This window comes from Nerophis ophidion, linkage group LG02, assembly GCF_033978795.1.
Source record: "Nerophis ophidion isolate RoL-2023_Sa linkage group LG02, RoL_Noph_v1.0, whole genome shotgun sequence".
In the NCBI taxonomy this organism is placed as follows: Eukaryota; Metazoa; Chordata; class Actinopteri; order Syngnathiformes; family Syngnathidae; genus Nerophis; species Nerophis ophidion.
The window spans coordinates 46403696-46418695 of record NC_084612.1 but is presented as its reverse complement, the minus strand read 5'-3'; the positions used below and the strand labels follow the sequence as shown (position 1 = coordinate 46418695).

General features: G+C 39.5%; 1 protein-coding gene across 1 annotated transcript in view; it reads right to left on the bottom strand.

Moving 5' to 3' along the window:
• Nucleotides 1-9855: 9855 nt before the first annotated feature.
• Nucleotides 9856-15000, bottom strand: part of rplp2 (ribosomal protein, large P2) — a 7870-nt gene continuing 2725 nt past the window's right edge. Inside the window, exons 2-5 of the mRNA XM_061885106.1 lie at nt 14025-14148; nt 13910-13958; nt 13746-13844; nt 9856-9981 (exon numbers count right to left, since the gene is read on the bottom strand). Of these exons, the coding sequence (XP_061741090.1) occupies nt 9905-9981; nt 13746-13844; nt 13910-13958; nt 14025-14147 (348 nt within the window). The 5' untranslated portion in view covers nt 14148 and the 3' untranslated portion in view covers nt 9856-9904. The remainder of the gene's footprint in view (nt 9982-13745; nt 13845-13909; nt 13959-14024; nt 14149-15000) is intronic.

Here is a 15000-nt window from a genome sequence, read left to right as displayed (position 1 = left end):
ATTGCTTGCAGCACCTCACTTACAGTGACTCCAACAGCCTCACAGGTGTGGATGCTCCCTATATCAAAGGGCTCACTTTTAACACAATTAAAAAGTGCAGAATAGTGATGCCTCCATTTCTCAGGTATGTTATCAGCTCCTGCTACACCCTCAATTGTGCATGGCAGCGGCATACTGCCTCGGTTTAAAGTTTTCACCTTTTTCCAGAATCCACTGATATTACAATTAAGGAGCTTCTCGGCTGATGAGTCAGCTCTCATAGCGTGCTCATTTGAAATGACAAATCGAATGGCAGACTTGTACCTCGAATGTGTTAGCTTCTTACGATCTAGTACCGGACCTATTCTAGGTTTGCCAGCCAGAACCCAGTCACTGAAAGCTTCCTTGGCTGCAGTGTATTGCACTCGAACATGTTTATTCCAGCCTGGCTTCCCACTGGATTTCCTGTTGGTGCATGTAACATAAGAACTGCTAGCTTCACACGGGATTGCACAAAGGGATTTCGTATGCTTAATATCATTACAGTTAAGATTAGTACAAAAAATTGCATTAAGTGGAAGAGACATTATATTTAAAAGAGCATCAGTTCTCCTGTAATAAAACAGCACTTCCTCATCTGTGAGTTTAGACCAATCTAGTTTGGCCCTAAGGCTATTAACCTCCTGGGCCAACTCAGGGAGATTGTCCAACTTAATATCTAATATGAATGGAATATGGTCGCTCATAGAGACCTCATACACAATCTCCATAGAACGTATAGTGGCCTGTGCGTCAGCCGTACTGACACAGTGGTCCAGCCATGATGTTGTATGCCAGGCTTCAATAATATAAGAATAACTATCAGCGGGCAACAACCATTGACTAGATAAGGTGAGTGAGTTTTCATCACAAAACGGTATAAGGTGTCTTGCAAATAAAGAGCTGCCATCGGAAATGTCAGCATTCCAGTCACCGACCACATAAATACACGTACAGTAATTATCCTGTATAAAAGAATAATAAAAGCAAGTTTGAACATGTAGTCATCCTTATTGTCTTTACATTCATACGGAGTGTACACATTAAGAACAATAAATTCCCTATTGTTGGACTTATAGTGATCAGCAATACCCCAATCAACATCGAGCCTAATAATACTGATAACTGCATCATGCTTTTGTGCCAGAGCACAGCAACACCTCGCGCTATCCTCCCTGTTACAATTCTCATGGACAGGTCACCAGCTCCATGAAAGTTATCATTAAAGTAGTTCAAGAGGCCCAGGTCTTGTTTTGGGAGGAATGTCTCTTGTAAGCATAAAATGTCACAGTTGAGCAGCAGGTTGTCAACAGCTAGGCGGCGAGCACGGTCCCCGGCGCTGCAGCCAAGACGCAGTCCACGACAGTTAAAAGATCCCACATGCAAGGCCCCTTTAACGGCACTTACACCATCACGAGAGGAGGGTAGGGTTAGGTTGGCCCCCAATGCAACTGCCTTTCTTGGCTCATAAAAACGCCTGACCACAGAGCCTTCTGGCCAGAGGTCAGGGACATACATCTCTGCAACATCTTTACACTCTGTGCAGACTTTAAAAGAGCTGTATCGATTGACCACAGTGACTATGCGTTCACAGGTTACTTTGCGTGCAAGTTTATCAGACAGGTAGCTCTCCAGTACCTCTGGCTCGAGGTAGGGAGAGAACTTAATGGAAAATATATATATTTATATGTGGAGAGACGGAGCCAGCGAGCCGACATCGGGCAGAGGAAAGCAGCATCCCTAGCCGAGATGGAGGCGAGAAGGCGGGGCGTGCGGCGGAGAGAGGAGGCGTGTCGCACTCGGAGCCGCACGGTAGCAACAATCAGCGCACACCACACAGCTGTGCTCAATCACGTCATCTGCTCCTCCAGCATAAACAGGGGGAAGGAGGAACAGACAGGGAAGAGTAGGAGAAGGAACCCACTGGAGTAGACCGACCACGACCACGAAAGAACGATCAGACCTGAGAGACGATGCGCCCCCGCAACAGACGCAAATCCCGGACACCGCAAGGTGCACCGCAGGCAGAAGCAGGAAACGCCCGCGCACTACAAAGTGCCGCGACAACCAGGCAAGACATAACAAATATTGAAATAATAAAGGAGAGTCAAACCTGCTATGATGCGTCCTGTATCCATCGTCACCACAACCCACACATGGACGGTAGGAAGCCCGTCACAGTCTTTTAGCTTTTCAGCTTTTGTACACTATTTTTTCGGCTTGCTTTTCTCGTCTGGCAGTCTCCCTCTCGGTTGCCAGCCTCCTCATGGATTCCAACACTGCTAATAAAGGAAACAGGTCATTAGATAACTCGTCCCAGCTGAGGTATCTGCTCACCTGATTGCTGCTTCACGACCGGCTGCCGCACATGCTCCGCCCGCAGGGGACGCGTAGGACACGCCCCCTCTCCACAATATATATACATATATATATATATATATATATATATATATATATATATATATATATATATATATATATATATATATATATATATATATATATATATATATATATGTGTGTGTGTGTGTGTGTGTGTGTGTGTACAAAACCCGTTTCCATATGAGTTGGGAAATTGTGTTGGATGTAAATATAAACAGAATACAACAATTTGCAAATCATTTTCAACCCATATTCAATTGAATATGCTACAAACACAACATATTTGATGTTTAAACTGATAATCATTAACTTTAGAATTTGATGCCAGCAACACGTGACAAAGAAGTTTTGTGTGCTTGAGGCCTGGATCTGGACCTCCACCTGGAAATTGGACTGCATCCCTCGATCCTCGATCACTAGCCTGGACTCGGATATTGCTGCTTTCCGCCTGCCCTCGACATCCTGCCTGTCCCCGGATCTCCCTTGTGCCTAACCCCTTGGTCAGACGAAGGTTTCATCCATCACGTATGTACAAAACCCTCCTGAATTATTCACATGGTTAACTTTACACTTAATCCTGCAACCAACACTAAGAGTAGCATACACATCCCACGCAATCATCAAAGGTTACAATAAACCTGGTAACTTTAAGTCTTTCGCGGTGTCATCTCCTTCCAGCCCTCACGTACATAACCCTATTGTTCTTTTTTATTTATTTATATCAATGTCTAAAGATAATGTCAATGAGGGATTTTTAATCACTGCTAGGATGAAATTATAACTAATATTGATACTGTTGTTGATAATATTCATTTTTGTTTAACTACTTTTGGTTCGTTCTGTGTCGTGTTTGTGTCTCCTCTCAATTGCTCTGTTTATTGCAGTTCTGAGTGTTCCTGGGTCAGGTTTGGTTTTGGAATTGAATTGCATCGTTACGGTATTGCTGTGTATTGGTTTGTTAAATTGATTTAAAAAAATAATAATAAAATTTAAAAAATTAAATAAAACATTTTTTAAATGAGAACCGATTCTGAACGTGAGAATCAGGATTCGTATTCGAATCGATTTTTTTCCACACCCCTAATATAAATATATATATATATGTATGTATGTATGTACAAGCCCCATTTCCATATGAGTTAAGAAATTGTGTTAGATGTAAATATAAACGGAATACAATGATTTGCAAATCATTTTCAACCCATATTCAGTTGAATATGCTACAAAGACAACATATTTGATGTTCAAACTGATAAACATTTTTTTTTTGCAAATAATTATTAACTTTAGAATTGTATCCCAGCAAAACGTGACAAAGAAGTCGGGAAAGGTAGCAATAAATACAAATAAAGTTGAGGAATGCTCACCAAACACTTATTTGGAACATCCCACAAGTGTGCAGGCTAATTGGGAACAGGTGGGTGCCATGATTGGGTAAATAAACAGCTTCCCAAAAAATGCTGAGTCTTTCACAACAAAGGATCGGGCGAGGTACACCCCCTTTGTCCACAACTGCGTGAGCAAATAGTCAAACAGTTTAAGAACAACGTTTCTCAAAGTGCAATTGCAAGACATTTAGGGAGTTCAACACCTACGGTCCGTAATATCATCAAAAGGTTCAGAGAATCTGGAGAAATCAGTCCACGTAAGCGGGATGGCCGGAAACCAACATTGAATGACCGTTACCTTCGATCCCTCAGATGGCACTGTATCAAAAATCGACGTCAATCTCTAAAGGATATCACCACATGGGCTCAGGAACACTTCAAAAAAACACTGTCACTAAATACAGTCCGTCGCTACATCTGTAAGTGCAATTTAAAGCTCTAATATGCAAAGCAAAAGCCATTTATCAACAACATCCAGAAACGCCGCTGGCTTCTCTGGGCTTGAGATCATCTAAGATGGACTGATGCAAAGTAGAAAAGGGTTCTGTGGTCTGACGAGTCCACATTTCAAATGTTTTTTGGAAACTGTGGATATTTGTGTCCTCGGAAAGAAAGAGGAAAATAACCATCCGGATTGTTAAAGGCGCAAAGTTCAAGAGCCAGCATCTGTGATGGTATGGGGGTGCATTAGTGCCCAAGGCATGGGTAACTTACACATCTGTGAAGGCACTATTAATGCTGAAAGGTACATACAGGTTTTGGAGCAACATATACTGCCATTCAAGCATTGTTATTTCAGCAAGACAATGCCACATCATGTGTTACAACAGTGTGGCTTCATAGTAAAAGAGTGCGGGTTCTTAACTGGCCTGCCTGTATCCCATTGAAAGTTTTGAAGCCTAAAATAGGACAACAGAGACCCTGGACTGTTGAGCAACTTAAGCTGTACATAGAGCAACAATGGGAAACCATTCCACCTGAAAAGCTTCAAAAATGTGTCTCCTCTGTTCCCAAATGTTTATTGAGTGTTGTTAAAAGAAAAGGTGATGTAACACAGTGGTGAAAATGCCCTTTCCCAACTACTTTGGCACGTGTTGTAGCCATGAATTTCTAATTTAATTATTTGCAAAAAAAAATAAGTTTATGAGTTTGAACATCAAATATTTTGTCTTTGTAGCATATTCAACTGAATAGATATGCTAACAATAAAAAAAAGGTTATAGAAGACATTTCTGAACCTCTTACATATATTAGTAACGTATCATTTCTAACCAGCAAATTCCCTGACAAAAGGAAAATTGCAATAGTTGTACCAATTCATAAGAATGGAAACATACACCAGTTCACTAACTACAGACCAGTTTCATTACTTCCACAATTCTCCAAAATCATGGAAAAACTATTCAATAGCCGATTAGATAAATTTATCAACAATTGTGGGACGCTCGTGGAGAACCAATTTGGATTCAGAGCAAATATCTCAACATCAATAATATTAATGAAAATAACAGAGGAAATTACCACTGCAATCGACGGTAAAGAATGTGTGGCCACAGTATTCATGGATTTTACAAAAGCATTTGACACTATTAATCATTATATTTTAATACAAAAACTAGAATGATATGGCATCAGAGGTTTGGTATTGAACTGGGTAAGAAGCTATTTAACCAGCAGAAAGCAATAAGTAAAGATGGGTAAAAATATGTCAACACGGTTGGATATATCTTGTGGTGTACCCCAGGGATCAATACTGGCACCAAGATTTTTCAATCTTTATACAAACGACATTTGTAAAGTTGCAAAGGACTTGAAGTTAGTTTTATTTGAAGACGACACAACTGCTTTCTGTTCAGGAGAGAACACACAGAAGATCATACAAATAATAACGGAAGAAATGAACAAATTAAAAAAATGGTTTGATAAAAACAGACTATCTTTGAATCTCAGTAAAACTAAAATAATGCTATTTAGTAACAGTAGAAAAGAGCATCGGACACGAATACAAATAGACGGAGTAGATATTGAAAGGGTAAAAGAAACCAGATTTTGGGGAGTATTAATACATGATAAAATGAACTGGAAATCTCATATACAAAACATACACCATAAGGTGGAAAAACATATTTCAATAATGAATAAAGCAAAATACGTCCTGGGCCAAAAATCACTTTATATTCTCTACTGCTCGCTAGTGTTACCATATCTGAGTTATTGTGCAGAAATATGGGGAAATAACTAGAAATGTGCGCTACATTCGTTAACTGTCTTACAAAAAAGACCAATTAGAATAATACATAATGTTGGATATAGAGAACATACAAACCCTTTATTTATTGAGTCAAAAATATTAAAGCTTGATGATTTGGTAAAATTGCAAACAGCTAAAATGATGTACAAAGCAAAGTATAACCTGCTACCAAAGAACGTACAACAATTCTTCTCAACTAAAGAGGAGAAATATAACCTAAGAGGAAAATCGGATTTAAAACCTTTGTATGCACCTACAACACTTAAAACCTTTAGAATATCATTATGTGGAATTAAATTATGGAATGGATTAAGTAAATAAGTTTAAGAGGATGTTCAAATTAATAGTGCTTACAAAGTACAAAGAAGAATTATGAGAGACACTTTCAACCTTATTGAAAATAAGATATTTTTCATCTGAGTATGTTAATAATGACTGAATTAATTACATCTTACAAAACTGTTGTATAACTCATTCACGTATGTCATTTTACTATGTTACTATAAAAAAGGTCAGTAAATGAAAGTATATATTTGTAAACACTCTGACGTGGGAAAGGAATAGGATTAAATAAGCTTTGCTTCTTCCTACTCCTTTTCGGACATGATGTAACGTGAAATAACATGAAATTGTCTGATGTATTATGCTGTACGTATGTTCATGTTCGAAATAAAAACTAAGAAAGAAAGAATATGGGTTGAAAGTGATTTGCAAATCATTGTAGTCCGTTTATATTAACATCTAACACAATTTCCCAACTCATATGGAAACGGGGTGGAGATGCGGGGCTGGCGGTCCGACGGCGGGACGTACCGGGAGCGGCGCCGTAATCGAGATCAGGTGCGGGGGTCGCGCACCTGTACACTATTAATGAATCTCCTCTCGCTGTATAAAAGGGCATCAGCAGCACGAGAGGGGGGAAAGGAGCGAGCGACACGAAAGCCAGAAGACACAGCGCATGCAACGCGGAAGACAGGGAGAGCAAGAGGCAGACGACGCGGGCGACTGAAAAGTCACCAGAAAGATTTTTTTATTGAAAAATAAGGAAGTCTACACCTGCTCGAGCGAATATCCTTCCTTGGTGGTCCTGGGAACCCGCACGACGGTATGTGACTGTCACAATAAATATACAAACCCCGTTTCCATATGAGTTGGGAAATTGTGTTAGATGTAAATATAAATGGAATACAATAATTTGCAAATCCTTTTCAACCCATATTCAATTTAATGCACTACAAAGACAAGATATTTGATGTTCAAACGCATAAATTAGATTGTTTTGGGCAAATAATAATAATTAACTTAGAATTTCATGGCTGCAACACGTGCCAATGTAGTTGGGAAAGGACTTGTTTACCACTATGTTACATCACCTTTTCTTTTAACAACACTCAATAAACATTTGGGAATTGAGGAAACTAATTGTTGAAGCTTTGAAAGTTGAATTATTTCCCATTCTTGTTTTAAGTAGAGCTTCAGTCTCCGCTGTCGCATTTTACGCTTCATAATGCGCCATACATTTTCGATGGGAGACAGGTCTGGACTGCAGGCAGTCCAGGAAAGTACCCGCACTCTTTTTTTTACGAAGCCACGCTGTTGTCACACTTATCTTGCTGAAATAACGTTGCTTGGATGACAACATATGTTGCTCCAAAACCTGTATGAATTTTTCATCATGAATGGAACCTTCACAAATGTGTAAGTTACCCATGCCTTGGGCACTAATACACCCCCATATCATCACAGATGCTGGCTTTTGAACTTTGCGCCTATAACAATCCGAATGATTTTCCTCTTTGTTCTGGAGGACACCACGTCCTCTGTTTCCAAAAGTAATTTGAAATGTGGACTCGTCAGACCACAGAACACCTTTCCACTTTGCATCAGCCCATCTTAGGTGAGCTCGGGCCCAGCAAGGCTGGTGGCGTTTCAGGATATTGTTGATAAATGGGTTTGGCTTTGCATAGTAGAGTTTTAACTTGCACTTACAGATGTAGTGACCAACTGTAGTTACTGACAGTGGTTTTATGAAGTGTTCCTGAGCCCATGTGGTAATATCCTTTACACACTGATGTCGGTTTTTGATGCAGTACCGCCTGAGGGATCAAAGGTCCGTAATATCATCGCTCACGTGCAGTGATTTCTCCAGATTCTCTGAACTTTTTGATGATTTTATGGACCATAGATGGTAAAATCCCTAAATTCCTTGCAATAGCTTATTGAGAAATGTTGTTCTAAAACTGTTCGACAATTTGCTTACAAAGTGGTGACCCTCACCCCATCCTTGTTTGTGAATTACTTAGCATTTCATGGAAGCTGTTTTTATACCCAATCACGGCACCCAACTGTTCCCAATTAGCCTGCACACCTGTTTGATGAGCATTCCTCAACTTTATCAGTATTTATTGCCTCCTTTCCCAACTTCTTTGTCACGTGTTGCTGGCATCAAACTCTAAAGTTAATGTTTATTTGCAAAAAAAAAAAATGTTTATTAGTTTCAACATCAAATATGTTCTTTGTAGCATATTCAACTGAATATGGGTTAAAAATTATTTGCAAATCATTGTATTCCGGTTATATTTACATCTAACACAATTTCCCAACTCATATGGAAACGGGGTTTGTATATATATATATATATATATATATATATATATATATATATATATATGTTACATACATTGCGTAAATTGTTTATGTGAGTAGAAAACTAAACCTAAAGTAGCTCCTGCCTCTGCTTAACCACTATAAAAAGATTTGAACTCCCCCAAGTATATTACCATTCTTACATTACATATATTCATGTGGGGGGAAAAAACATAATAGGCCCCAGCGCCCCCCGCGACCGCAAAGGGAAAAAGCGGTAGAAATTGGATGGTTAGACGAGGCAATAAAGTAGTGGAAGTGACTTCCTTGTTCCTTTACAGAATCCTGCTGACTTAATGACTCATTTTATTTTTAGTGAACAATTTAACACATTACCAGCATATATTAATAACAATATACTAACCAACCAGGGCACTTCCAATACATCTGAATATTAACATTATTTCCTAGGTTCTGCAATCAACATCTTTCTACTTGGATTTTTTTAAAATAAAGTAAAGTAACAGACTATATATATATATTTAAAAAAACAAAACTATAAATACTATGCTAACATTCATTGCTAGTATAAGGTAACATTCATTGCTAGGCTAGGCTAAGCTATGGTAACATTCATCACTAGGCTAACATTTATTGCTAAACTATGCTAACATTCATTGCTAGGTTAGACTAACGTTCATTGCTGGGCTAAGCTAATGTTCATTGCTAGCCTAGGCTAACATTCATTGCTAGGCTAGGCTAACATTCATTGCTAGGCTAGGCTAACGTTCATTGCTAGGCTAGGCTAAAAAAAAAAAAAGACACAATCCCCCCCTTTACGTACATGCCAGCAAAAAGACATAGGGAGAGATTAGACTTGAACAGAATGGCTGTTTGAGAAGGTTTAGTTCCAACTTTAAAATGCAAACACTGGGGGACTGAAGTGGGACTATACAGCTTACTGGTGGGGCTCGGCACTCCGACTTAGGCACTGTCCTCCGCTGGAGTCATAGAAGTAACGTATCCCCCCGCAAAGATCGACAAACAAAACATTTCTAAGTTTTTAATAATAAACTAAAATCAGACCACAACAAATATGCAAATATGCGTGAGAACAATTAATCTATGGCCTAAAGCTTTGGGTGTGCCTATAAAAATTGAAGTTTGCAAGGTAATTTTGCAGAGGTTTTAAAATAATTACAAAGGAGGAGAAAGAACAAAAACTAAATATTTCTGTTAACCTTTTACATTTTTATTGATTTTTCCAAAGAAAGACAGATTAATCAAAGAGTCCAAAGCCCATGTCTTCATCTGACTCTTCAGATTCTTCTTTCTTCACCTCCTTTTTCTCTTCCGCTGGAAAAGACAAGTTGGATGTCAGCAGGAATCAACATCACACACTTTCCATTAAGGGTGTGGGAAAAAATAATTTCGAATACGAATCAAATACGTTGTGCGATTAAGAATCGATTCTCTCTTCTTTTTTTTTTTTTAAATCGATTTTTATTTTTTTATCAATCCAACAAACCACTACACAGCAACACCATTACAATGCAATCCAATTCCAAAACCAAACCTGACCCAGCAACACTCAGAACTGCAATACAAAGACCAATTGAGAGGAGACACAAACACAACACAGAACAAACCAAAAGTAGTGAAACAAGAATGAATATTATCAACAACAGTATCAATATTAGTTATAATTTCAGCATAGCAGTGATTTAAAATCCCTCATTTACATTATCATTAGACATTTATAAAAAAAAAAAAAAAAGAACAATAGTGTCACACTGGCTTACACTTGCATCGCATCTCATAAGCTTGACAACACGCTGTGTCCAATGTTTTCACAAAGATAAATAAGTCATATTTTTGGTTCGTTTAATAGTTAAAACAAATTTACATTATTGCAATCAGTTGATAAAACATTGTCCTTTATAATTATAAAATATATATATTTTTAAATCTACTACTCTGCTAGCATGTCAGCTAGGGGTGTAACGGTACACAAAAATTTCGGTTCGGTACGTACCCCGGTTAAGAGGTCACAGTTCGGTTCATTTGCGGTAAAGTAAGAAAAAAACTAAATATACATTTTTTGATTATTTATTTAACAAATTTGCTAAATCTTCCCCCAAAAATATTTTTCTTAGTGGAATATTCGATGTGAAGTAATCGGAAACTTGGATAGGTCAATAATTCATAATAACACTGATTTTGATTCAATATCATGTTTTGAGCAATAACAGTCTGAAACAAAAAAAACAGCTTTGTTTTATTAGTTAACGTTGCAATTTTTTCTGAATTACATTTAGCCTTTAAGCTTTTTTATTTCACTCTTGTTTATGTTTTTGTTTATTTTAATAGTATTTTTAGAGTGTGCCGTTGGTCTTTAAAACATTAGCTGTGGGCCGCAAATGGCCTCCGGGGCACACTTTTGACACCTGCTATAGATAATAAAAAATCAAATCTGATTAATCAATGGATAAAAAGCAGAGCCTGGCGAGGCATGCGCATTTCTCAGAACTCTCTCGCTCTCTCTGTCTCTGACCCGCCCTCACGAATGTTAACGCTGCGTGCACCACTTTTTGTTTTCTTTTTAACCCCTTCTTAACCCTGAACGTACATTGAAAATACACGCAACCCTAACTTAAAATGCCGGACATTCGAGGCATTTAAGAAACTCCACCTGGACAGCTCCGCAAAGAGGACATATCCCGTGAAAAGAGGAGGTGTGGTCAGTCTATCATAGCTCAGTTGTTGCTAGCATGCCGTGTTTTTTTTTTGATTGATTGAAACTTTTATTAGTAGATTGCACAGTACAGTACATATTCCGTACAATTGACCATTAATGGTAACACCTGAATAAGTTTTTCAACTTGTTTAAGTCGGGGTCCACATTTATCAATTCATGGTGCCTCGATGTGCACAGTTTACACAACGTGCGGCGCTCTACTTATATGTCCGCGTCGTTCGGTATACCTCCGAACCGAACCGAACCAAAACCCCCGTACCGAAACGGTTCAATACAAATACACGTACCGTTACACCCCTAATGTCAGCAGACTGGGGTAGATCCTGCTGAAATCCTATGTATTGAATGAATACTAGGGAGTGTAACGGTACATGTATTTGTATTGAACCGATTCGGTACGGGGGTTTTGGTTCGGTTCGGAGTTGTACCGAACGACACGGACATATTAAGTAGCCCACGTTTTGTAAACAATGCACACCGAGGCACTAGTGGTGCAACGGATCAACATTGATCCGTGATCCGTTCGGATTGATATCTTCGGTTCGGCACACACGTGATCCGTGGTCTGATTTATGAAAAAAAAAAAAAAAAAAGTTGTTCGCACTGCGTGGTAATGGCGAGCGGAGTAACGGAGGAACTTGAACGCCCCGTGCCATTTAATCGGTGTGTTTATAGGTGCAGACTCCAAAACGAGGGTTTTAAACACATGCTGAAAGTGCTTCAGCCACATTACGACATCCCGTCGCGCAACAACTTCAACGATAAGATTGTGCCAGATTTTTTTATGAGCAAGAGAAGAAAAAAGTTGTGGACGAACTATCCCAAGCATCATCTGTTGCGCTCACGACAGAAGGGTGGAGGTCCAGGGGAACTATGTGACCATAAGCGCTCATTTCATCACAGCAGAGTGGGAGATGAGAAGACACGCCCCCTCTACGAGAGTCACCTTGTGCATCAGGTACTGACACAAGCAGGGGAAGAAAGTAGAAATCCCTTTTTATGTGGCATTGTTTTTCATTAATTATGTTACAAAGAAGATATTATGCCTTGTGCACTTGAACTAGATTTTATACATTTTAATTTAATAATTTAAAAGAGTTACAAAACAAAACGGCAAAACTTCTGTTGGTCTTGTCTTTTTTGCTGATCCGAAAAAAATTATCCTATCCGTGAGTTTTTTGATCCGTTGCACCCTAACGAGGCACCATGAATTGATTTACGTGGACCCCGACTTAAAACACATTGAAATACTTATTGGGGTGTTACCATTTAGTGGTCAATTGTAGGATATATGTACTGTGCTGTGCAATCTACTAATAAAAGTTTCAATCAATCAAAAAAAAAAACAACAACACACGGCATGCAAGCAACGACTGGGCAATGATAGACTGACCATACCTCCCCCTCCTCTTTTCACCGGACATGTCCTCTTTTGCGGGGCTGTCCGGGTGGAGTTTCTTAAATGCCTCAAATGTCCGGCATTTTAAGTTAGGGTTGCGTGTATTTTCAATGTACGTTCAAGGTTAAGAAGGGGTTCAAAACAAGACCATTTGTGCACACAGCAGCATTCGTGAGGGAGGGACAGAAACAGACAAAGCGAGAGAGTTATGATAAACATGCATGCGGCGCCAGGCTGATTTAATTTTTTAATATCTATAGCAGGGGTGTCAAAAGTGTGCCCCGGAGGCCATTTGCACTACACAGCTAATGTTTTAAAGGCCCATGGTACATTCTAAAAATACTATTAAAAAAACAAAAACATAAACAAAAGTGAAATAAAAAAGCTTAGAGGCTAAATGTAATTTAGAAAAAGTTGCAACGTTGTCTAATTAAACAAAGCTGTTTTTTTTTCTTTCAAACTGTCATTGCTCAAAACATAGTATTGAATCAAAATCAATGTTATTATGAATTATTTACCTATCCAAGTTTCCGATTACTTCACATCAAAATATTTTTGGTGGAAGATTTAACAAATGTGTTAAATAATCAAAAAATGTATATTTAGTTTTTTTCTTACAGTACCGAAAATGAACCCAACCGTGACCTCTGAACCGAGGCACGTATCGAACCGAAATTTTTGTGTACCGTTACACACCTAATGAATACAGAATCGTTTTGAATTGGAAAAATATCGTTTTTGAATCGAGAATCGCATTGAATCGGACAAAATTGATATTTTATCTAACCACAAATCCAAGCATCGGTATTGAATCGAATCGTGGGACACCCATAGATTCGCAGCCCTACTGTCCATGCATGTTGTGTAACCACACTAATTACACACGTAGTTTAGCATTACCATAGTGTACATACCAGCAGACATTGTCAATGTGTAAGAAGTCAGTAAACATAGTGTACATACCAGCAGCAGGTGCAGCCGCTACACTGGCAGTCACAGCCCCACCTGGTGCAGGAGCAGCCACAGTGCCACCTGCTGGTACAGAGGCTAACTTCGCCAGGCCTGGAAGGGACATCAACTATCAGTCTTCTATGTTACAACGTGTGTGTTCCTCTCCCAGCACTCACCTGAGTTCATCACTTCGTTGATGTTTTTCCCTTGCAGCTCACTAATGACCTGCAGAGAAAGGCCCCAAGTGTGACTCTGAATGACAACCACGGATCATCAATGCACGTCAGCTACCTTGTTTAGTCGTTCATCATCCGCCTCAATCCCTACGCTGCCTAAGATGGCCTTGATGTCCTTGGCCGAGGGGCTGCTGTTCCCACCCAGCACGGCCAGCAGGTAAGCGGCCACGTAACGCATTCTGTGGACAAGAACACATCTTTGGGATATAAATCGCTCTTCCACAACAGAACGAGAATATTCCAGTTCAAGCAGATTATGAAGACCAGACTGAATATCGATAGGAAGTCCACCACACATTAGATAGTTGAGAAGTAGCAACTGCATGTGCGGTCATGCAGTACCCACTACACCATATCCAAACTATGTGAAGGTACACTTTAAACCAGAGGGTGGCCATTACGTGGCTGACAGAGGGTGTGTCAGTCCTTGGTGGAGGGTGTGTTAGTCCATGGCAGAGGGTATGTCAGTCCATGGCGGAGGGTGTGTCAGTCCGTGGTGGAGGGTGTGTCAGTCCATCTCCAGCCAGGCATTAAAAAATTGACCTAAAAATCAATCTTCAGCAAGACGTGACTTTGGTCACTTGCTTGACATTCACGGCACCCGAGAATCTTGTGAGATGACGCTGGCTGCTGCCACATCATTAATTAGAAACAACGACCGACAGGAAGGCCAGAAACACTTCTTATTTCAACAGACTCTCGCGTCAAAACTCTATAAAGACCGACCGCACAGTTCCTGCCTTCACAATAAAAGCCCTGTTTCAGCCTGCCTGCGCTAACAAAATAAAAGTCTCAGAAAGCTAGCATACAGTTTGTAGGGAGTTTGCCACCAATGTATTTCTTGTAAAGTGTATGAAAGGAGTATGGAAGCTGGTCACTTTCATGCGGTATTAGACAGAAAGGAGGACTTTTTTTCTCCTCCATTGGAAAATGTGGAGATTATCATCACTCCCTTTCAGTATCATCACGTTATCATCACTGCTGTCTGATTCCAATCAATGCAAGTCATCACAATCACACCAACTTATATT